The 26,093-nt window shown below is 33.2% G+C and overlaps 1 protein-coding gene across 2 annotated transcripts in view; it reads left to right on the top strand.

The window, feature by feature from the left end:
• LOC148312352 (poly(A)-specific ribonuclease PARN-like) overlaps positions 1-26,093 on the top strand; it is a 70,965-nt gene that overhangs the window by 5,184 nt on the left and 39,688 nt on the right. For both annotated transcript variants that reach the window (XR_015839241.1, XM_088277371.1), the window contains exons 6-11: positions 287-408; positions 499-617; positions 1,675-1,929; positions 2,191-2,277; positions 3,833-3,987; positions 4,514-4,596. Coding sequence is in view for 1 of the 2 variants with exons in the window: in XM_088277371.1 (XP_088133497.1) it covers positions 287-408; positions 499-617; positions 1,675-1,929; positions 2,191-2,277; positions 3,833-3,987; positions 4,514-4,596 (821 nt within the window). In the remaining variant the exon portion in view is untranslated. The remainder of the gene's footprint in view (positions 1-286; positions 409-498; positions 618-1,674; positions 1,930-2,190; positions 2,278-3,832; positions 3,988-4,513; positions 4,597-26,093) is intronic.

Raw genomic sequence — 26,093 nt, 5'->3', positions numbered from 1 at the left:
CTGTGTGTGAGAATGAGAATGGAATTACAGTGGCCCAAACATGTTTGAAATGTGCCTCCTCTAAGCGAGAGATATCTAGAAGGCATTAGGAATAATATCTAAAAAAGCAGTCAAAATAGGCTTTTCTAACTGGATGGCTGATGGCTGCTTGCTGCTTGCAAGGGGAGACTACATCAAAATAGGTTGCTTCTCATGTAGCCACGAGAAGATTTATTTTTATCATTTAAAAAATAAGTTTTTGATAATTTTTTTTATGACATATTAATGAATTCTTGTATTTTTTCAGGGTAAATTAGTTGTTGGGCATTCTCTTTTGCTGGACTTACTTCACATCCTAAGTCATTTCTTCTCCCCGCTCCCAGAAAATTATCTAGAATTTAAGGAATTCAGTCGTTCTGTATTTCCAAGGTATGACATTTTATATTGTAGAATCATTTGAAATTTCCTATATATTTTTCCAATGAATCTGAATATGTAATATGTTTTGTTTCGTTTTAGCATAATAGATACAATGTATGTCGCTAGTTCGTCAGAATTTAAAGATAGCATGTCTTATGTCAATTTAAATGGTATGTTTACCACACTTACAGAAGAACCCTTCAAAATTCCACTAGTGGGTAAGATACATAAATTGAATTTTTTTTATAAAGTAGATAATTATGAATATAGCCTCAAATATTAACGTTCATTCAAATAGGATAATTTTGATGAAGTAATGTTTTTATAAGGTACTTCCACTTTGTAAATGTGTTTATACAGGGTCATTTATTTCGTGGTTTCAAGTTGAAAGCGCTGCCATTTGACGCCTGTCGAACTCAGCTGTCATTTGAAGTGTCATAATATTAGTTACATGTTTACCATTTACGATAATGCATTGCTCAACAAATGAACGAGAACAACACGACCAATTATTGCTTTATTGCGTGAAAAGTTTCCTGGTCACATAATTTCACTTTTGGCGACGTCAATTGGCCACCAACATCATGCGATTTGACACCGTTTGGAATTTTTCTGTGAGGTTACGCAAAATACCCGGTTTATGCGAATAATCCTTGAGCTCTAGATGCATTCAAAACCAACATTACTTAAGTTATGGCTGGCCGCCCGAAATGTGCGAAAAAGTCATTAAAAATCGTCCCAAAAAAATCGCATGCATCGAATGTTCCCGAGGTGCCATTTGAATTATATTGTTTTTCACATTTAAATGGTAAAGTCCAAACTTTATAATGAAATAAAATTTTCATAAAAAATGTATCGCTCTGTGTTTTATTTAGCTTTTCTTTTGAAATCGAAAAATGAATGACCCTGTAAATCCCGAAAATGATAATTAATGATTTTAATTATTATTTCACACACTTAAATCTTACTTGTTGTCAACCATTCAATAGTATAATATATAAACAGTTCTAGGAAAAAATAAATAAAAATGAAATGACAAAACTAATTAAAAAAAATAATCTTCAACATGCTTTTCAGTTCACGTGAAGAAATAAATCCTTAGTAACTATCTTTTTCATAATCTCTGTGCAGAAAACAAGTTGATTGAATTTTTTAACTTTTGAGATTTCATACGTCTCTTATTCTTCTTGTGCCATCTCTTTTCGGATATAAGTAGCCCATAATTGAATTTATGATCCCTTATTGTAATTTCATATGAACATTTTTTCATTACAGATGTGGAAGTGGGTAAGAATTTAAAAGGATATACCAAAAATGATTCCAAATTCCACGAGGCAGCCTTCGACGCATACACAACTGGACTCTGCCTTGCGTCAATGTTTGAATACTTGGCTAGAATGCAACACCTTACTTTGGAAAATGTAACACTTAACTCTGAGTCGGTGATCATGCGACCGTTTATGAACAAAATCTTCTTGTTCAAAACATCTCCACAAGGATCACCGTACATTAATTTGTCGGGAAAAGACTGTAAGTTTCCCATTAATATTATATTATTTATTCACTGAAAATGTAAAATATCCCTCTATTTGCTATAAAATTTTCAAAGAACATTTATTTTTATTTAGTCGGTAATTTTTTGTTCAAACTTTTATTTATGTATTTTGATGCTCGTTTTCCTGTTAAACGGCATTTTAGGAAGCTAAATTCATTGAGTATTTTATCGAGGGATATGTGTACAAAGTTATTGTTAAATACTAAGTAAAACAGCACAATTTGTTATATTTTCAGTGAATCCATCCCGTGACCACGTCTTTCACATAGTTTTCCCTTCAAATTGGAACCGAAATGAAATATATGAACTTTTTAGTCCTTTTGGTAAGTATACTTAATCCATTGTACACTGAGTTGTTATGTTTGGTTAATTTCTTCTTTAGGCAATTAAAACCACTTTAAAGTAATTCTAACCATATGTGAACCATACACCTTCATTTGTTTAGCTTACACAACTTTGTACAAATACTTATTTTATAACCCTTATCCGCTCCTAATGGTGCATAGGGCACTGCATCAAATTGACGCAGTGTTATCTTGATCATTACTTACACGAAGGCAAGGTGATCACTCTTGCGCTTCAGGAACCAGTCCAGGGTAATATTAAATAAATATTACAGTGTTAAATTACTAATATTTATTTTCACCTCCCCCCCTGGGAATCGAACCCGGGACCTCCAGCACGGTAGCTAAGCACGCTGACCATTACACCACGGAGGCGGACAAATACAGGTACCATTTATTATATGAGGGCAGGGTGATCAGTCCCATGCTGCAGGTACCAGCCGAGAGTAATATTTAATCAAATTTGACATTTTTTAAAATGCCATAACAAGGCAAAACAATTGTCACAAATTTAATTTTTTATGTGTTTTTAATAATATAATACAATTTAGTAGACTCTAAATATCAGTGTTTGATTTCAATATTTCATATATAAATTAAACTTATCCCTTCGGAAACCAGACTCGAGCCATGGAGAAGTTTAAACCCAATAAGAGGATCTATGTAATTGGTATTTGAAAAAGGAACACAAGAGCTTTACAAATAATTATTTTGTAGTAATATTACTATAATTTTTTTAAAAGAAATACATATAGAGCCCCTTGTAAAATAGTTCTCTCCCAATACCCAATTAGAGGATCTATGTAATTGGTATTTGAAAAAGGAACACAAGAGCTTTACAAATAATTATTTTGCAGTAATATTACTATAATTTTTTTAAAAGAAATACATATAGAGCCCCTTGTAAAATATTTCTCTCCCAATACCCAATAAGAGGATCTATGTAATTGGTATTTGAAAAAGGAACACAAGAGCTTTACAAATAATTATTTTGCAGTAATATTACTATAATTTTTTCAAAAGAAATACATATAGAGCCCCTTGTAAAATATTTCTCTCCCAAGAATATATTCTATGATCTTCTACGCTTTAGCTTATGTATGACAGTTGTTTTGCCCTCAATCCGTACCGTTAGGTACATATAAAGGCCAGAAGTGGGAGGGTTAACCTGTCTGGGAGTATGGACGTAAATGAACATCAGTGCAAATTTTCCTTTAGGGAGTATCGACGTTAATGAACGTCGAAGTCCATCTGACAGTTAGTATGATGTAACTTGTATAGCAATGACATCTGTCGATATTTGTGTGTAATTTTGTCATAATAGAAAAATATTTCGAATAGGTGTTTTTAAAAAATAAATAAATTTTTAACATAATTTCTATCTTCATAATGCATCATTTTAATGAAGATTAATTAAAAATATCATGTAAAAAGAACCCACTCCCCAAAGAAAGTCGGACATCAATTTTTGTACCCCAGAAAGGTAGTAAAGTATAGTAAAGTATTGAAAATAAAAATGGTTATTGTTTTACAGGAGGAGTGTTTGTGTCCTTCATAGATGATACCTCTGCTTTTGTGGCTCTGCGGCGGCGTGACCAAAGCAACCATGCACTCACCCATTTGGGACAAGACACTTCTAAGTATACTCTCACTCCATTCTTGAAGTACAAAGCAGCTCAAAAGACCAAGGTTGGTGCATATTTTATTAGGTCATTTATTTTTCATAATTTTCTATAGCATCAATCGTATCAAAGGATTTTAACTGTAATATCTAAATGTCATACTGGTCTGGCATATGGTCATATCGATGTAAAACTAATTGCCTACACATAATATTATTTGTACTATCCGATCAAATGAAGTGCATTGCGTATAATGCATTCCGATAAGGAAAGAAATTAATATTTTAAATGTTAAAATTTTTAATGAAAAATAAAGCTAAATTAATTTTTTTCATTCTTCGTATTCGCAAAGGTTACGTTTCTAGAAAATGCGAACATAGCGACATTGGCACTGATCTCGGCCAATGAGTATTTTAATAGAAAAATGCTCCACTAAGTTGATAATCATAAGTAATTAGTCTTTATTTTACCATGCAAGCTTGTTAAATTTTGTTTAAAAAATATACCTTATTAAAAATTCCATCATTCACAAATGTACAATGGAGCAAATATTTAGGGATTATAAATTAATTTGTATCATTTTTATAATGTAGGAAAAGTGCAACAGGATATCCAAAGACGGGAAAGAACTGGAGCAAGTCAGTACCAAGAGGAAGCGGAATCTCAGCGAAAAGTGGTATAATTTTCTAGTTCGAATTAATAATTACATTGATGACGTTAAAAACATTGTGCAACATGAATTTTCTTTCTATATATTCGGGTTTTTCATGTTTTTCTTAATGTCTTTAATAACTGCCAGTAGTCAAGGAGGTAGAATTGAAAGACCGTAGAGAAAAAATGAGGAACGTCAAATGATAAAATAATGAGATAATTGGGTTTATTTCAAAATGAACGTACTCTACATATAGAGGGATTTTTTTAGATTCTCCCTGTACTTATGATAAATATCTGAAAAAGACAATGATTCAATGAATCATTTAATTTGTAATGTTCAGTTAATCAATGACAGCAATTAGTAACAATGCATTGCATCATACAGTATGGGAATTTCATGATATGTGAGTTTACTTAAGTTCCCGGTGCGCGTGTTGCCCAATCATATATCTCACTATTATAGAGACCGCAAGGTTCTTGATATGGGGTCAGAGAAATTAAATGAATTATTTTTTGAATACACATTTTCCTGTTATTTCTATTATAGATAGTTTTAACCCCTATATCTTACCGATTTCTTTACAGATTTCAATACTGACTGATTGTCTTGTGATTTTTTATAATAATTTATTTGCTAATATGAAATCATAATTTTACTTTATTAGGACTTTGAACGCTTATATTTCTTCTTTAGGCTTTATTTAAACCCTTGAGATGTTAGTGACTGAATTTGTTATTTTCTGGTTTGTAAATGATATTTGGTAGTATCCGCGATAGCCTTTAAAATAGCTCTATTAAATCAATTTACGTAAAAAAGCTATTCCCTCTTTTTTCCCTGTAGTCTTCATTTAGAATTAGAAATTGTTTTCTTAAGGTTTAATAACAGGGTTGTTTGGTTAAGAACCATATTTTGCATAGGTAATTTTAGCTTAAACTTATGTCATTAAAATGAAAAATAAAGTTACATTCATAAATTTTGGTAAACAAACCAATTTATATATTTTGATAATTATAAGTTTTCAAAACTTATCTCAAAATGAGTCTTTAAAGTTTTTTTAAAATAGCCTAATATTATATGTACATATATACATAGTAAGTAGATACACATTGTCCTATCAGGACTGGAATATTTTACTTCATACCGCGAAATACACATAGAACGTGTGAACGTAGCGTTGATATTTAGTTAGGATGACTTAAAAAATATTTTGGCATTTTATTTTTAGTTGTTTAATTAACTTCAAACTGATAATTTACATTCCTGCCGAGCTGAATCTAATTTTATAATCGAATCTCTGTAAAAAATCAAAATAATCCCGTATACTGTTAAGCCATACTCGAATATTATTTTTAAATGACGTATACAAAAAAAGCTTATTTAAATAGAAATTGTAAATAGTATATATACCCCTATTATAGCTCTTTTCTCTGAAATCTACATTTTGAAAAATTTATTAAATGGATTCAAAAGGGGTAGGTGTAATTTGTAAAAATGGATGAATATTAATTTAAAAAAAATTATAATTACAAATTATAGAAATGTGTATAGGAGAAATTTTAGTAATAACCAAAATCTTAAGAAACGGCCTAAGAAATTACCTTAAAACTTTGAGTATTACCTCACATACCCTGGAAAACATTTTTTATTTTCCATGTTATAAATTTTGTGCGAATGAATATTCCAATTTTCCTTTTCCTTAATTATTTTGTTTTCCCTGTATTATACAAATACCCAAAATATTTCATATTTTAAACTACTTTTTCGAAACTCTCATTGTTATTCACCTACATTGTTAATAATAAATACATATTTAAAATTCTCGTTTAGTATTTATTTATTGTAATAGTTCTGTCTCAGCATTTTTAAAAATTTTGTAATTGGTATTTTTTGCAATGGATTTCTAAAGAGTGGCACTCCTCACCTTTTTTTTCTACTAAATATGGTGTTTTAAGTTCTTCTAAAACACATGAAATATGGATAGATTTTTGTTCTTTCCGTGATGAGATGGAAACTCATCCTGTTACCATTGTTATTTGAACCCAAACTAACTAAAGTTTGTCCTGTATGTGAAGCTAACAGGAGGGCCGTCGGTCCTTAAGACTGGGTTTGGAAATGTGGTGGGGGCCTCCCCATCTATCTTTCCCTCTCTCTTTCTTTACACTCAGAAAATATTCATTTATATGTTTTAAATTTAATTTATTTATATTTTTATTAGTTGTAAATTTTTATTTATCTGTTGAATAAATTTGAAGGATCTAATATTATTTAAAAAATAAGTAAAACCTTTTTCTTTTCTTTGTATCATAAGAAAAACTGCTTTAATTTACACTTAAATAGTATTTGCATATGGTTTTCTTTAGTAAATAGTTTTGATAAGAAGCAAGCTTCCGCACCTTTTATTTTTAAAAGCACTGTTTGTTTTTTATATCTAAGTTAAGTCATCAATGGCGACAACAAATCTAACATTTTGGTCGAAATTTAAGTTTTCCGTGCAGTTGGTCATAAAATTCAATTTCACATAACTTTGTATAATTGCACCAATGTTCTGTTCTATTTATTAATCAGTTATAATGCAAGACATTTTTGTTGTACAACAATTAAATGTTTTTTGTCTCCTGTAAAATAAGTTCCTCGTTAGATATAAGGTATTCCATCATCAATATTGATATTAACCTCCCTCGCCCTAAGTATCTAAAAATTACAAATAATTCAAAAGGGGAATTCGAAAGATATGTCTCATTCATAAAAATATATCAAGTAATAATATGGAGATTGCAATAAACTCTGTGTTGTCAATAGCATGTTCACTCACTGGAGGAATGATCTCTGCTATCAAGCTCGGCTGCAAGAATCCGATCTCAGTGAAGCAATGCAGTTCAGCATAGTTATCTTGCTTCCACACAGCTGTGGCGCGCAGTAGTTAGAGTGAAATAAATGACATGTCACGGGTAAACATAAAGCGTTACAATATATGCATCTAGCGGTGACCATGTATCAATGGATTTAACTGTAGATGCTGTGAATATTTATCAAAATAATAAATTCAATGTTTAAAAACGAATAATGTTGAAGTATACCTATGAAGTATTATAAAGTTTTTAAAATTACCGATCAAATTGTTCGAATGATTATCAATTTATCGGGTGAAATATTGTTTTATATCCCCCTTTTAGATCCAGGCAGATTAAGTTATTTCTAAAATCATTTAAAAACATCATGTGTACATATGAATACACTTTAAATATGACAATTATTTTTATTAAATATTCCAATTATCAAAATTAATGCTGACAGATGCTACATTTATTTATTTTTATATGTAGCCATATCTGTTAACATTTAGTAAATTAGTTGTAAGGCTCTGATGTTGCCTTTTTCTGGAGTGACCCTTTTTTAAATTGAATTATTTATATTTTATTTACATTTTATTTAGACTGCAACTTTTATACGTAGATTTCTATATCATAATGCATTTTCTTGTTTCGAAATTATAGAATGTTATTATTTGTTGTATATTTATAAACTTATTACGACTGTCTCATCTCAAATATTTATTTATAATTAACAATGTTTATAAACCAGTGATAAAATAAAAATTATGTTGATTCCCATTCCGCAATTCCTTATTTTTCTTTTATTTTCCTACCCGTTTCCTTTTGAGCGAATGAAGAATGTTTGAATGTGGCTTTTAAATAAAAGGAATATTCAGTATGTACAGTACAGGCCCGATAATTCCAACTAATTGTGATCGGACCTTGTTCGGATTAGCTGATTGTTAGGATTAGTCTAAATAATTAATATAATAGTGCGTATAGTATGTAGATATACGTTTTCGGAACAGACTACTCTCTTTGTGTATGTTATAATACATAATACAGTTCACAGCTAACAGTTATTACACTACAGTACAAATGCAACTCAAACTTTGCGTCGTCCGATAGATTCTCTTCACTGTGTCAAAAGTTAATCACCGAGTTTATGTCTTGTAATAAGTAGTATGCATGTAGTACAAAATACAAATTTTTAACTAACGTTTTCGCCTAAGTTATTACATTGTTTGGCTAGCCTAGTTACATTGTATTGTACGTAATGTGCTGTTAAACTAAACCCTTCGCTGCATCGTGTATCAAATTCGTTACATAGCCAAAAGTTATTGTTAAAACATATTATATCAATATCTCATAAGGATAACCATTGCATGTTGTTGCAAATTAGATGCATAAGTATTTTCTTTATTTTTCCTTGTTGAAAGTTTTTCATCCTTTTTTTTATTTATTTTTCCTCTAATGTTTAGAGTGAGATAGAATTTTTTTATTGAAAAAAGAGTCATGCAATGAAGGGTTAAGTATTCAGTAAAAAAAAGTGTACCTTTTTTTAAATTCTTATTTAATTGATTTGAAAACGTGCACTTATTTTCACCCCCCTAACCTTTTCATAGCCGCAAATAAATTACGCCTCAGTGCTCATCAGGCCAAGAATTTTTTGTAATAATGAAAGGTGTAATTTTGTTGTTGTTATCTTTATTAAATCATAATTTACTTACCAAATATTATATCCTCCATTGATTCTTAGAGTTTTATTCTTGAAGTTAAATAAGTTTCAAATTTTCATTGTCGGACAGGGTCGTGTCACTGAGTCACACACGCATGTTTTTGGTTCCGAATTTAATTAATTCCTTAAGAAATTAGTATTTTTGTCACAAAAAAAATATTTCTAATCAAATAAAAAAATATATAATTCTAATTTTAAAAATGTATATAAATATAATATATATTTCGTTCCGGGACACGTTCGGATTACGCGTGTTCGGATTAGCGGGACTCTACTGTACATAGTTTTCATATAAATTATGGCCGAGAGCTTACGGGCACACCGGGCACACTTCCTTTGTGCCTCGGGACAAGGCGACACCTCCATGAATTAGCCTTCATTGTATCGGCGTCCATTTTGAGGATTATGCTCGCGCCGGGGGTAATAAATTACACGGCGGACGGGCTACACAATAATTCGCGCCCGCTGTGCTCATATTTGGTAAAGTCGGCGGCGCGCAGATCGCGGGATAAGATGTCGGACGGTGGCTTTCCCGCCTTTCGGCTCAGCGCGGGATATTTGTACGCGCGGACATCGCTGATTTTGCGGCGATAAGAAAATTCCTCGGTTTGCGGTGGACGATTTTTCTAAAAACCATAATGTACCCCCACGCTGCGAAAATCTCGACTATATTAACCCTTTCTCCTTTGAATTTACTTCTCAAGGGAAAAATATTTAATGATGAATTTACTCGCACTCATTTGAAATATCGACTATAATACGATATATTTTGTACATTTAACGCACTGTTAGCTTTGTGGTGTGGTTATATAACACTCTCCTTATCATTTATCGTTCACTTTGTGTAATAGCACTTAAAAACACTAAAGATTTTATAAAACATTTAAAGAAATTTTGAAGAATAATAATAATATTAATTTTAGTTTTATTTTAATAGCAAATCGCAACAATGTCACTTTAATCTACATTTGACTTGATAATGGAACGATTATTCCGAAACCTTTATGAAGTAGTGTTTTTTTAAAGTGGTATTACGCAAAGTGAACGATGAATGATAAGGAGAGTGTCATCGTAATACGATATTTTTAAAATATACTGAATTTTTTATTTGATATTTACCCCCTTGCCGATGAAATAAAAGATCGCCGGAAAATTTTGGAGGAAAAAGTAAAAAGATTTTTAAGGCAACGGTTTTTGATTTGGTTTTGATTTTATCGATAAGTAGATAACTGAAAAATATTTAAAATGAAAATGGATCGGGTGTAAGAGCGATGGATCAAAAAATATCGGTAGCCAAGTTGACAATTTAAGCGATGAAATATTTAATATAAAAATACATAAAATTAAATATATAAAAATACCGCTATATTCCTATCGGCTCTATAAAAAGTCGAAAGAATTCAATAGGGTAGGACGAACAAGAGTTGAAGTGAATTCGGTTCAGGTCAAATTTAGATATTGATTCTTAAATGCGTTAGAATTTAGACACGAAGCTAGTCCGGTACCCACTGCGCCACAGCACTAATCGAACAAATAAATAATTACAATGACTTAGTTATTCTGAACACTGCGGCGTGCCTTTAGTTTTTTTTTCTTATTTTTTCTGTTTTTAATTACGCGTGCTTTCATTACTATCAATAACCATTGTAAAAACTGACTAGCTTCATTTAGAGAGGTACTTTAACCCTTCATCCACGAATTAAACTAAAAAAATTATATAATTAACAGTTTTTATCCATTTTGAAATAGTCATATATATTTTTTTATTTGTCGTAAAAGCTGTAGAAAGCGACGCTTTTTCAGATTTTTTCGCTTTTTTCACTATTTAAGTTCATTATCGCTCTTTGGATAATTTTTTTAAACTGATTTTCTTACTAATTCTATGATTATTGATGTAGAAAAATTCTATAAAGTTTACGTTTTACTGTATACAGTTTATAATTAAAACTTTAATTACCAAAAAAAAAGAAATTACTGCGTTGCGGTTATATTATTTATTGTTTCGGCATTCACTTTGTTGTAACACATCATTAAAAAATAAATAACACACTTGTTTGAAAAAAAAACACTTGTTTTTACTCGAGTGGTAAGAAAACAAGCGTTTTATTAATAATGTCCTCACCAAAACATGAGGTCCTATGAGGTCCTCGCCAAAACATTACATTTAAAATATAAATGATTTTAAGTAATCAGGAATTCTAGCTTATCTAAATTAGCTTAGCTTAGCTAAATTGTTACGTTTTGGTGCGATTTAATGATTTCATATTGGTTTAACACAAGATTGGTCACGTTTTGTCGTAATTTTAATTAAGATTTCGATAGAATACTGTAAACAGAGCAGATTTGCATTTAAAGGATTTTTTTGTGCAATATTGGAAATGTTACTTTTTTGAGGACCCCCACATTTAAAAATAAATAAGTTCGTCTTTGGAAAAGAAAAATGTGTGATCACAATAGCACGTTTTTTTGTTTCCTTGGATGATTATGACAAAACTTAACGCTGTTTTGGAATTAAGGAGGATATGGCTCTATTTTGGTGGTATTTTATATTCCTTATCAAATGCGTATTATTTTGGTGCCTGTAGACATTTGCGCGAGTCACATTTGGTTTCTTTAAGTGTACTTAGCGCTAAAGGGTTGATATACGATAATGATATATGAGGCGTATAATAATAATATATACCCCGTTGATGTGTAATCAATTAGAATGGAAACAATATCCGGGCGTGAACGCACGCAAATTAGTTGGAGATCATAATGCTCCGTTAAATTGGGCCCGTTTAAATGTGGCAGTCATTTATTGCGACGCGCTTTCGGCCAAATATTCGTTTAAATTATATTACGTCCATCCGTCAGCAGGCGAAAGCACAACCTTAGGGTTGGGAGGAATGCCATTAAGTACGTAATACAGTACGATTTGTGATATATTCTTATTTGAGTTGCCCAATATGTCGGCCCATATTTTTCCCCACCCAATACTCCGCTTACTGGACGCCCCGAGACCAATTGACGACGTTTTATTTTAATTTTTATCATTGTCATATTATTATCCAAATCTTTAATAGCGCCCATCAGGCAGTATTTAATATAAATTATCAAAATTCTTCTGCCTACCTTTATCCGCACCATAATGGTGCATAGGGCACTGCATCATATAAACGCAGTGTCATTTTGATCGTTAACACACGAAGGCAAGGTTATCACTCCTGCGCATCAGGTACCAGTCCAGGGAATATCGAATAAATATTAGAGTGAAAAAATAGATTGTAATTACGTAAGCACAAACATTGTTTCTTTTAATTGACTTTGAAAATTGATTGTGTCGGGTTGTGGTCCCGTGGTTAGTGTCACGGATTCGTTTCTCAGTTCGAGCCCAGTCTACCACAATTGGCTGCCTATTTCTAATAATGAGCTGCTTAGGCTCACAGAAATCGTACGGAATTGAAGTATTTTTGTAAATAATAAAAATACAAGTACTTTAAAAAAAAAAAGATTTTCCGTAAAAAAATGTGCAGCAACGCCACGCTGTTCCGCCGCGTTACATGAAAAAAAGCCCTGCGAATATCTATTATACACCGTTTTGGCGCACACATTACTCGTTAGAGAAAATAGGCTATCCCTGTGGAGTATATTGGTGCCGTTCATCTTCCATAAGTCAAGTGTCCATAACGAACCGCGCTTGAAGATTTTACATTAGACATTAGACACGAACTGAGACCAACAAATCAGGGTGATCTATTATCCCCGGCTGCGAGCTTCTCATCTCGTACATTCAACAATCTAGATTCATATCCCCTGCATTTACATATTCCCGTTCGGTTCGGCATGAATCATCCTACTCTCGGCTTATGGGTATTCTGTGTTCACCTGCCACTAATGAATGATTTCATATTCATTTTATTCATCATCTAGACGAGGCTTTTGACCCAACTTCTAACATATAAAGTATTAGACGCGAAACGTATCCTATATATTGAAAGCTGTCCCACCGCATGCCCAGATCTGATACATCTAGGCTTCCTGACAAATCTGCTCTTGCAAAGCAATTAAAAAAAAACTAAGTTGCGAAATTTTTTGAAAATGTGTAACAATATAAAATTATCCCGATTTTACTGTGAATTTACATTTAAAAGTTTTCAATATACCTGTCACTGCCAATCTAAATAAATACAAGTTTGTAAACCCGTCACTAAATTTTCTAAAAGTACCCCGGTGCAGGCAGTGAAAGGGATTAGTATTTAGTTCAATTAGTCAGCTAGATCCGACTCCGACCCGACGCTGGTCGGTACACAGACGCCCACAACCCCGACCAGCACAGCAGATAGACACGGAACAGTGCAAAGACATTTACAAAGTACATTAACAAACATATCCGATACTCAAACTAGTAATAATAATTAAAAAAAAAAACTAACTTACCATCACACCGCTTCCTCGCAGAGGTTAGCAGAAAGAATAGAACGCCTGTCCAATCTGTCTTTGCAAACAATCTTCATCTCTTCCACAAGGGTTTTAAACAGGGATGTGTGATGTCACCGTAGCGAGGGGTTAGCGTCGTGCGATGTCGATTCCCAGCTGTTAATCCATCTCTCTGGTGGTCTGCCCGGGAGTAGTCTACCTTGGAATTGACTGTGCAATGGAATGTGGGGGAGTCTGGATGACTCCATTCTCCTCACATACGCATACCATTGTCTTCTTCGTTGCCTTCCCACCTAGCGGCATATTCGATCTCGCATATTTCTCTTATCCCGGTGTTCTTTATCCTATCTCGTATAAATATCGTTTATGTATTGTATTTCAAAATAAATAAAATAATATATTTTTTGACCAGACAAATGTGGTACCGTAGAACGGGGCTACTTGAACTTTGATGTGTTACTTGAGACCAGTACAAAAAAATAGATTGTGGAAAGACAATAAGTGTAACCTGTCAGGGAAACAATGAATCATGTCGATACGTTCATTATTGTAGACCAAATACAGATTTAAATCTTTTTTTGTACTGGGCTCAAGTAGCACATCAAAGTTCAAGTAGCCCCGTTCTACGGTAGTCAGTTAGTTTCTAGTATTTCATGCATTTATTATAAATAAGGTTTATCTGGACGTCATGATGCTAGCGTGTTAGTTGTCCTATTCGTCAAATACAAAGTCCTATATCGTTACGGATCTAAATGAAAGATCGCGGAAATAGACACGGCCATTTTACCCATATTTCATGGTAACTGATTGATATAATACACTAGTCTCGCTACCGTTGTCGTATATGAACATTGTAAGAAGAAAGGATGCATATATTTTATAATTCATTTGAAGTGATATGAATGCATTTGCAGTGTCGGGTTGTGGTCCCGTGGTTAGTGTCGCGGACTCTTAAGTCAAAGGTTCTCGGTTGGAACCCACTCTACCACAATTTGATACCTTTTTCTAAAAGTGAGCCGCCTAGGCTTACAGAAATAGTATGAAATTTAAATATTTGTGTTAATAATAAAAACAAAAATATATATGGAAATTGCAAAGAATTGCCTCGACCTAAATAATTATATAAGTGTATAATTCAACATAAATATAAGTGATTTTTTCACTCTAATATTTATTCAATATTGTCCTGGACTGTTACCTGAAGCAGAGGGCTGAGCGCCTTTCCTTTATGTGTTAACGATCAAGATAACACTGCGTTTATATGATGCAGTGCCCTATGCACCATTGGGGTGTGGATAAGGGTTAGAAGAAGAAAAATTCAACGTTGTGTTTGCACTTTTTTTTGTAAAATTATATTCAGAGTGTCGTTGTTTGTTTCAAAATCTGTCTAACTGAAAAGTTATTAAAAATTAGGTCTACCACTTCTAATATTTGAATTATTTTATGAAATCTGTTTTGATGTGAGGGAATAACATTTATCTAGAGTAAATGAGATATTTTTTATTAGTTTCTTTCTCTATTCCTTAATCACAAACATATCTTATGCTGTAAATCCATATCGTAGTCGTACAGGAGAAAGTGACCAACTAGCACAACGTAAAATTTTCAGGAGGGCCATTAAAGTCACTTTTGCTTGACCAGAAAATAAACATCAATGCTGTTAGTCATTTTTAACAAGTCAATATATTATACTTCCAAGTTTAAAATCCTTCGGGATTTTTTTCAGGGCAATATTAAAAGCTAGTAAGATATCAAATAGTCAATGATCACGTTTTTGTAAAAAATGCACTTAATCACTTTCTCCTGTATGACGATATCATGAATTCCGTTTTACAATATCGTTTTACAGATATTGTAAAACGGAATTAATGATATGAATTTGCTTTACTTTTATGTAGGTACTCTTTTTTATTGTGCGCACTTTTATGTGGGTAGGTACTGTTTTTTTATTGAACGCAGCAGTCGGCTGTCCAAATTTAAAACACAGTAAGGGACATTTTTTTGTAGTACGTTTTTTTTGCATTTTTAGACTAAGTAGAATCTACTTAGTCCAAAAATGCAAAAAAAAACATATTCCAAAAAAATGTCCCTTACTGTGTTTTGAGTTTGGACAGTCGAGCTGATCGAGTGGTTGGATGGCAATAGTACCTACTTACGTACACTTGCATTCGCACGTGCGGTGATTATTTTCCCGCTTAAAACAGATAAATTGTATTTAGTCCTGCGTCGCATCAATCCGGGGAGTTAACACCTCCTTGGCCCGAGTGCGGGAGATAAATAACCGCCATTAGTCTTAATGCGCCGCATGAAAAGCCGCGAACTTTACACCTGTCATGCGGATATATTCCGTTTGCATACCCGAGCCGACTACTGCTCTCCGGATACCTCCTTGACAAATCCACGCCATCTCCGTGCTTCTGATTATATCTCTCGTCCCTCTGTACTCCTGGTATTTGAATCCTGGTAATTGAATCAGATTACTTTGCACGAATCTTCTTCTAACGCTTATCCGTACCCAATGGTGCATAGGGCACTGCATCCCTTCTAGGCAGGGGAATCTTGATCGGTAATTACGTGCAGGGAAGGTGATCAGGTATCTACGCTTCGGGCACCATTATAAGATAATATTAAGGCTTACTCGCTATTATAAAATTTATTATGCGTCCGGCTGCACTGAGAGCCAGTCGTCACCTCACGCTTAATTTTTTTAGATCATACATTTTTGTTTTTTAAAAATATATATAGAAAAAAAATTACTTCTTACCTTTCAATAATTCTTTTCTTTTCAAAACCGAAAACTTTTATTTTTTTTCGAAGAAAAACTAATTTTCAATACAAAAACAGTGTTTGAAGAAAAAAATTCAATTTCGTCAAATGTCACCTGGGCTTAAGGAAAATTAATTTGCGTTTAATGTATGCTGGGCCTTGTAAATCTGAAAGTGAAATTTATACAAAGGAACACTTACATTTTTATATATTTAGATTAATATTGTATGAAGGATGTTCTGTTCCTCTCTTTACCTTCATTACATATCTGATTCATTTATCTTTCCCCGACAACCAGGATATTTAGTTTAACGTGCGTGGAGGGTGTAATAGGTTCAGTAACGATTATTATAACATAAGAAAGACTCGATATTCTCATTAGGGTGCGCTGATTACTCGGGATTACTATTATTATTATCACGGGAACATTAGCGCACGTAAGGAACGTTTTAGATTAAAGTTAATGGTTCATTATGATTTCCTGCAATCGATTCAAGGGACTGTATTTAGCAGATAGAGATAAGATTCTCGATCGCACAAAAAACAGGAATTTTATTTCACATTCGTATAATTGTAACGTGCACGCTGGAATCCATTCCGTGCAAATATTTACTATCAAATTTACATGACTGTTCGACTGAAAATATGTAGGCAGGTTAATTTTGTGCTGAATTTGATTTATTTGATTATTTTTTTCATACAATATTTTGTTTCTGATCTATAAGTTTTTTTTATAACTACTAATTTCTTTATTTTAAGTTAGCAGTTTCTAACAAATCTTCTTTTTCTAACCCTTATATATTGGTGCATAGAGAATTGCACTGTACTACTCAGAATTATCTTGATCAAATTACATGAAGACCAAGGTGATATCGAATTAATATTACATTTTTTTTTACTTGTTTTATCTCTCCTGTGAATCGAACCTAAGGCCTCCAGCACGTTAGCCAAACCGGCTAACCACTACACTCTGAGGCGGACTTCCAATCTGGTTATTAATATTTCATTAATTGCAATCACTTTGTGGTAAAATCTATCCAATTTGAATTTAAGTTTTACTTGGTAAATATCACTTTCTTAAAATCTATTATAACACGTGTTTTGATGCATTCTGCACCAATTTTAACACCGTATACCACACCGTAAAACAAAAAACCAAGTAAAACTCAAATAAAAAATGTTATCCTTTCATTTAAAATCCTTTTTACAGGTTTTCAGGTAATATTTTCATCAGTTTTTCGCTAAAATTGTATAGAAAAGAAGTTTATAATGTTTTCTCTCAAGTTTTACGGAAAAACAATTTTTCTAGTTTTCAGTCGTAAGACATCTGAGACTGCTGTGTGATGAAATAAAACATCGGAGATTTTACGTGCGGGAGTTTTTATTAAAGATCGATATAATAAAGAGCCACGGGGATTTTAAGGTAAAGCGTCAGAGCAAACGCAACTCTGTAGTATCAATTTTATTTTGCACTCACAGCACGAGACGAAATAGTCACAATTCATGTTTAGTTCTCACGTTCGCTGCAGTCTCCCGTTCTCATGCTAAAGGGGTCGCTATTCCAGCCCTAACTCAATGTTTAATGGCTATTTTAGCTCTTAATATTACCAACGGTGCCAGTGGAAGCCACTTGTAAAACATCTTGTCGTAAAATAACCACTAGTAATGCAGTTACAGCTAAGTTATTCGGAAATTACCAGCCCAGATTGGTTTCCGACTCTTTACTTCTGCTCTGCGTGGGCGTACGTTGTATTATACATAGTCCGTGGACCATATATTATGTTTCTGTATGGAAATCCTCACTAAGGTTCATTTTCAAAGTAAAATTGCAACAGTCGAGAATGCGCCTCTACGATTCTATTTCTTCCTCAAAACTATTATAAAAATTCATCCGAGAATAATATAACGAAGCCGGTAGTCAGCTGGTAGTGTTTTTTAAGTGGAATTACGTAGAGTGAACGATGAATGATAAGGAGAGTGTTGTATTACCGTACCACAAAGTTAACAATGATTTTAATACAAAAAATATGAGAATAAGGCATTGGCCAAAAGAAATTTACGTTTAACAAATTTTAATGATTGTTAATTTTAAATAAACATTATTCTAGACTCGAATGTGGGAGCTTTAAGACCCAATAGATCCATACATAACTTTTTTTTGCCAATTGACATTATGCTATTATTCTAATCGACAGGCTAATATTTTCGTTTAAAACATTCTTATGTTTCTTAAGACGTTATTGCTTCCTTCGCTACCTTACATGTTGGAAACTCTTTGGGTCATTTTTTCAATTACTTGCTTAAATCTACGGGAACATTTCTGAATACTGATGTGAAGTATTAAAAGTATATCTCCTTCTTTTCAAACAGATACGGAATTTTTTACACAAGGTTTCATTCGAATATAGGCATATTTTTATATATTTTTTTTGACATCTCATCAAAGCTGAAGAAGAATATGGAAGTCTGGGCATTTACGGGGCTGACGACCGTCATAGGCTGGTTTAAGTGATCACTTTACACACGTGTAACATTCACCAATTCTACCCATTATTAACAACCACACTACTCAAATTCTCGGAAGTTCTATATATATGAACCATTTTAGAAACCTTGTTCTTGAATCACTAGAACTTCACTAGAGACATCTATTGGTGAGATGTAAAGAAGCTTTTTACTAAGCAGAAACTCTTATATTAAAAATAATATGAAAATAACTCCTGTAATCGGAGATAATCCAGATTTTGTGAACAAGTATTTGGACACACTCAAAATGTTGTAAATATTTTTATATACTTGACTGCAATGGCAGTGCCATCTGTTCGAAATACTAAACATTGCTCACGGCGGACCGTGTGCTTCTTGACAGCTGCTAAATGATTGTATACTCATAAGAATTTTGAAATTTAAGATTGATAGGTGTGCTTTCTATTTCCTTTCTTTCTGACAAATCTGGTGAGTAAACTGAGTATGTTGGGAAATAGTTTTGTTTATTTGCATACGATTGACGCATTTATAAAAACGGATCTGTAGCGTCAATGTAGCAGAAAGTAGTCATTATTGTGATTGGTGGATATTGGAATACATATAGTATTTTTTCTTTTCAACATTGTACTTTAATTTTATTATTAAAACCTATTTCCACTGCTAAAATACAATGTACGTCTAAGAATAAGAACACTGTATGCTAGTTTATGCCTTTACGTCTTATTATTGTGCAGTACGCAATGTTTCGTTTCCTCTCAGTTATCATTACGTATTATTTTCTCGCTAATAGCGACGGTCGGATTCAGTTCTTCTGTATGAATTTTCATCTTTCTTCCTTCATTCTCGATTCATATCTTTCAGATCAAGTTACGAAACACCTCACTTACGCTTTTTCATTCTCACTTGCGGCGACATTTTAATCGCTAACTAAAAGGCCATATTCTCAAAGTACCTATTTTTCTGGATTCCGATATGATATCGCGACGGGATCGGCTATTATGTGATATAATAAAAATAACATTCTTGTACTTCTGGTTTCATTCAAACCTGTCCCCGGTTATCGCTATCTATGCTCATCTTTTACTATCATGTCGATTATTTCGAAATTAAGTTTGAATCTGAACTGGGAATCGATGTACTAATAATAATCAAGACGTGGTGGTTATTAGCAGGGGCGTGCATTCCATATAGGCAGAAAAGCAATGCCTGTCCTAACTTACCAGCGTGACATATAAAAATGCAACCAGTACCTACCCTACTTTACTAATTACTACCAGCTTACCTTACTACCCTAGTAAGTAGTGTCTAGCTTACATTACTACCTTCTTCTCCGTCTTAATCCTCATTGCTGAGGGTTGTGACCCTTGCAGAAGCAATGACTCTTCTCCAGTTATCCCTTGACTGCGCTGCACGTAGCGCTCCAACCACTGAGGTGCCTGCTGCTGCCTTAATTTGATCGGTCCATCGTGTGGGGGATATTCCTCTCCCTCTCTTTCCCTCCAGGCTACCGATCACAACTAGTCGTTCCAGGCTATCCTCGTTGCCACGCGCAACGTGTCCAAAGAACTGGAGAATCCGTCGGGTACAGATATTGTGGCCAGAGTCAAGCCATCCAAGCGTAGTTCCTGGCGAATGGACTCATTGGTGCGTCTAGCTGTCCATGGAATTCGGAGCATGCGCCTCCAACACCACATTTCGAAGGCATCAATTTTTCTCCTTTCTGCTGCTTTTATAGTCCATGTTTCAGCAGCATAGAGAAAAATGGAGTGGACCAAGCTCCTGACAAGCTTCATCTTGGTGTTGTTACTCACACCCCGGTCTTTCCAGATTTTGTCTAGCTTAGACATGGCACTTTTGGCGATAGCGATACGACGTCTAATCTCTCCTTCACAAGTTCCTTCATTGCTGATTTGAGATCCAAGGAACTGGAACTCGTTTATTATCTCTAAACCTTCGAGTGAGTTCCCGAGATCACCAAACTTCTTAGATCGATCTATGATCATGATCTTGGTCTTGCTTTGGTTAATCTCTAGTCCCAGTGCCTTGCTCTCAATCTCTACTCGTTTAAGGAGATCTTACCTACCCTAGATTACTACCTACCCTAATTAATTCTCTGCACGCCACTGGTTATTAGATATTTAGCTACCAGCATTTTTCTAATAAGAAAATCGGTATTTGCAAAAAGTTTTTTCTGTCGTTGTTTGATGAACAAAATAATAAAATTACTGCTACTCTTTCAATGGTGTACTCTCAAATATGCAAAATCAGCTCGCAACCGGCTGCACAAGAAGCCACACGTGTTATCCGGGCACATTTTTAAAAGAATATATGTTGGTTTGGCGAATTAATATTTTTTATATATTTTTTTAACTCCTTACCTTTTAATAACTCTTTTCTTTTCAAAACCATTTATTTATTTCGAAAAAACTATTTTTTTCAATACAAAAACGGCGTTTTAACCAGAAAATGTAATTATATCAATTATTAAAAAAAAAAGTTTCTTCATGTTATTTAAAACACTTGTATAATACCAATTAATGAGTTTTATTTCATTACACAAGACTAGTTCGAATAGCACGGTTGTTTTAATCGACAGGTGATTAGTAAAAAGAGTTTAATTTAAAAAATATCAACATGTCATTTCACAAAGTTAATGCCAAATCATTGAATAATACAATTTCGTTAAATTTCATATGGCATTTAATGAAAATTAAGTAGCGGGCTATTGATTATATCGCCTTAAAATGCTTAAAAATACAAACATACAAATCCCCTCCGATAAGTTCTTAACTTATGAGAACTCATCTTGAAATATCGATATATTATTGTATATCGAGATTCCCATACTAATTATAAAGGGAAATATGTTACCGATCTATTATATAACATATCAATAACATTGTTGTGTTAAGGTTCTCTTGATAGTTCAGTCCATATCTCACCCGTTTACGATTACAATAAAAACATAGAGGTGGCGTCATGGTTCCTGATCGCTCTATAAAACCAATTAAGTGGCAATAGATGGCCACATTATCCCGGAATGTCCAGATGTAATATGTCCATTTAAAATCCTAACACAACTGGGATTATGAGACGACTTCTGGATTCCCGGCTCTTCAAATAATCTCTGTTCTTGATTTTATTTTAATCCTCTTGGTGCGATATCCTCCGTCAGTGGCGGTTCATCCATTTTAATTAAAAAAAGTTCTGTTGTATTTCGACTCAAAGGCATATTTTTTTAGCAATTTAAATAAGTGCACAATTCAAAAATAATGTTGTAGTATATTTCATATAGCTCGAATCATAATTAATTAAGTATATGAGATTACAATGTATGGGATTCATGGTATCACTTACATATTTTTTCGACTATGAGAATATCATCTTTGGACGGGTAGATAAAATAAAACTTTCCCTTTCCTAGCGAGCGTCATTCCGTCGTTCTCTCGCTAGTGGGGGGGGGGGTAAATTTTCGAAAGTAAAATGTAATAAATTGATAACGCATTTTTTTATGACAAAAATATATCTTAATAATACTAGTATTTACAATCTACAAACGATTTAATAAATCGACTAATATCTGATCATCGCAAAAGTCTTCCGAAATGCTTTAATTTTTACAACAAAACGCTCACTGTTATTGAGACTGCAATATAATTAATGTGAAAAGGTTTTTAATTTAAATTTTACTTGGTAAATACCACTATTCCTTCAAATGTATTGTGACACCTATTTCGATGCACTCCGCATCATTTTTAAACGACAGAAAGGTTTTATTTAAACGAACATTTTCTAAAAACTACAATATTTTTAGTGAAATTTCATTCGAAGATTGTAAATTATTTTTTGTGATGTATTTTTACTATTATTTTTTGACATCTCATCAAAGATGAAGAAGAATATGGAAGTCTGGGCATTTACGGGGCTTACGACCGTCATAGGCTGGTTTAAGTGATCACTTTACACACGTGTAACATTCACCAATTCTACCCATTATTGACAACCACACTACTCAAATTCTTGGAAGTTCTATATATATGAACCAATTTAGAAACCTTGTTCATGAATCACTAGAACTTCACTAGAGACATCTATTGGTGAGATGTAAAGAAGCTTTTTATTAAGCAGAAACTCTTATATTAGTATGTGAGATCCGAATCCTGGATTATATTATATTATTATATGGACACACTCAAAATGTTGTATTTTTACTAAATATGTCTTGTTATAAATCTCGTTTTTTTATTCATAAGATATCTCATATTGCCAATTATATATTGAGAGTTATTTAAAAAATCATTCGTGTTTTTAGTGTTTTTTATAACAAAAAAATACATCATTAGTGTTTTTTATAACAAAACAAAAATTGCCACTGGTTTCTACATTGTAAATAAACAGTTGACTGTTGAAAGGTATGTAACTAGTATTTGGTTGCTAAAAACTTGCAATAGGAGGTAATGGTTTTCTTGAATCATTACATCGATATCACATCAAACTGCGGCGAGAGTTTTGTTACGGGTTGTGGGATGTACGTCTCTGCTTTTATTTGCAACTCAACGGTTAATAATATGTATGAAGTTATGCTAAACTAACCACAAACATGGATCGCTAGTGGTATCTTGCGGTGGTGATATGGACTATCGAGACCAGGGGTCGGCATACAGCAGTACGCGAGCTGCTTGTGGTTCTTTAACAGCGCGTTCACGGTACGAGCGATAAGCGGCTGAGCAGCGAGTGGTAGCGTCTAGAACAAAAAAAAATGGACTCCATCGTCGACTGTCTGTATTTTTCTTTAACAGTTGATCTCGTTACTTGCGCTTGCCACTTGATAGTCGTATGTATCGTAACCGAGTGAATTACACATTTTTTTTTCGATCAATTAGCGTAATTTATTATTTAACTCACTCGATAACATCATAAAACTAACCCGCTTAAGCATATATAAAGCCTCCACAGTGTAATGGTCAGTACGCTCGGCTACAACTCTAGATGTTCCGGGTTCGAGTCCCAGGGGGGGTCAAATAAATAAAAGTGTTTTTTTTTCACTCTAATATTTATTTAATATTACCCTGGATTGGTACCTGAAGCGGAAGGTTGATCACCTTTTCTTCATGTGTTAACGATCAAGATAACGCCGTGTTTATATAATGGAATGCCCTATGCACCATTGGGGTGCTGATAAAAGTTTGAAGAAGAAGATTATATAAACACTTACGGTGAACCGCTCTTGGATCGGTATAGTAGCACGGCTGTCCAAACTCAAAACAAAGTAAGGGACATTTTTTTTGTAGTACTTTTTTTGTTGTTGCATTTTTGGAATAAGTTGAATCTACTTAGTCCAAAAATGCAAAAAAACGTACGACAAAAAAAGTCACTGTGTTTTGAATTTAGACAGCCGAGCTGTCAACGGGTGTTATTGTATATAGTAGTATTTTTTTTATATCTTTGGGTATTTTTACGCCGTTTTTTTATGCCTCATCGAACAAATTAAACTTATTCATTGAATAAATTACTGTCCATCTTTCAAAGCACCGTATATTGATTTTCCGTTTTTGCAGTAACTTGTCCAATTTTCAGTTTATCTTTTTTTATGACAGCCGTTTTGCATTATACGGACATTTAAAAAAAAACTGTCAAAAAAGTAGAAAATGCACACAGATTAAAAATCTGTGTTAGATAAATAAATATACGTATTAAGTTCTTAACAGTGTCGAAGTTTGCAGACTCCTGATTTAGACAGTTAACAAGAAATATTATAGTATAAAATCAGTATAATATATGCATGTAGGGATGTCATCAAATTATCGTAGTTTTTAAGTCAGTTTATTTTCAATGTAACATTTTAAACACATGTGAGTAAAGCTACCTTCCGTATAATATTATGCAGGAAATTTATAATACCAATAGAAGTTAGAGGAATATCGAATTTCAGTGGAATTAATCCAACATTTTACTTAAAACATTATAATGGTGAATGTTTGTCAAAAAACATATGAAAGATTTAATATGTACATAGAAAGAGTTGATATATACACTGTTAAAGTTGACATTCACGGGAAAATACTGAAAGAGTTGCCATAGGTGCATACTGAAAGTGTTGATAAATATATGTATTGTTAAAGTTGACAATCACAGGAAAACACTGAAAGAGTTGCCATACGTACTGAAAGAGTTGATAAATATATGTATTGTTAATGTTGACATTCACGAGAAAATACTGTAAGAGTGTCTCACATACTGTAAGATTTGACACACTGAAAGAATTAATAAACACACTGTAAGAGTTGGCTAATACTATAATAATAATTACACACTATAATAAGCAATATCGACATATCGCTCACTCCTTTCAACAACGTCATATATTAAAAATCGTCAATTTTCGGTTGAGCATGTTTTCGGAATGCCCAGAAAATGTACTATATCCCAGCAAAAGCGGCTTATTTTCAACTTAATATTATATTTACCCGCTACAGGGCAGAAAGTGTTGTTTTTGCATTTTGAAGAAAAGGTACAGTTTAATTATTTTTTTAAATATACTAAATATTTTTCAAATGGAGAAAAACATTCAGGTTTTACCTAAAAATACCTGTTGCACTGTAAAAAGTTCAATAAGTAGCTTAATATTTATTTTTAATACATTTCATTATATTTTTAAACTTTAAAAACGATCTCCTGAAAAATCAAGTTTTTTTATACATGACGTTGTTGAAAGAAGTGAGCGATATGGTTCACACTGAAATGGTTGACTTACACGTTCCTTTTTCAGACAGCGTGCAGCGGTGGATAGCATGTCGTTTGATGTTATTTTTGAAATATCCCTTTCACGGATGTGGATCTACTTGTTACTTGAGATGTCTTCGATTTACTCGAAAAATATAAGACAGAGCCAGGGGCGCATGCGTCGTGCGGGTTGATACGGGCAAAGGTAGCATCGGGTAGCATGCAGAGTGATAAATTAGCAACCAACGGGAATAAAATAATGCGAAATGTAGATCGGCTGCGAGCGCGCTGTGTGGTCCGAACCACGCGCATGTCATTTTTTTTGTTCATAGGCCTGTAGATCGGTAGCAGTTCAAAATGCACTTATAAATCACACTTAGCTAATTTTCGCGGCCTTTGCCTCATAGATTTGCATCAATTTGCTTCCTACTTATGCAAAACAAAACAAGAACAAAAAACTGGTTTTCGGTAGAATTTGCTGCAGCGTTGTGGGTGCTGCAGCGGTGGGAAAGTTGATCAATTTTATGTAAAAAAAAATTTAAATCACATTTTCTTAATTTATTTTTTTTTTA

This window comes from Brachycentrus maculatus, unplaced genomic scaffold (genome assembly GCF_059751285.1).
Source record: "Brachycentrus maculatus isolate JH-2025_06_01 unplaced genomic scaffold, ASM5975128v1 h1tg000042l, whole genome shotgun sequence".
NCBI classification, from domain to species: Eukaryota; Metazoa; Arthropoda; class Insecta; order Trichoptera; family Brachycentridae; genus Brachycentrus; species Brachycentrus maculatus.
The sequence above is the reverse complement of the archived record's forward strand: the minus strand, read 5'-3'. Positions and strand labels throughout refer to the sequence as shown.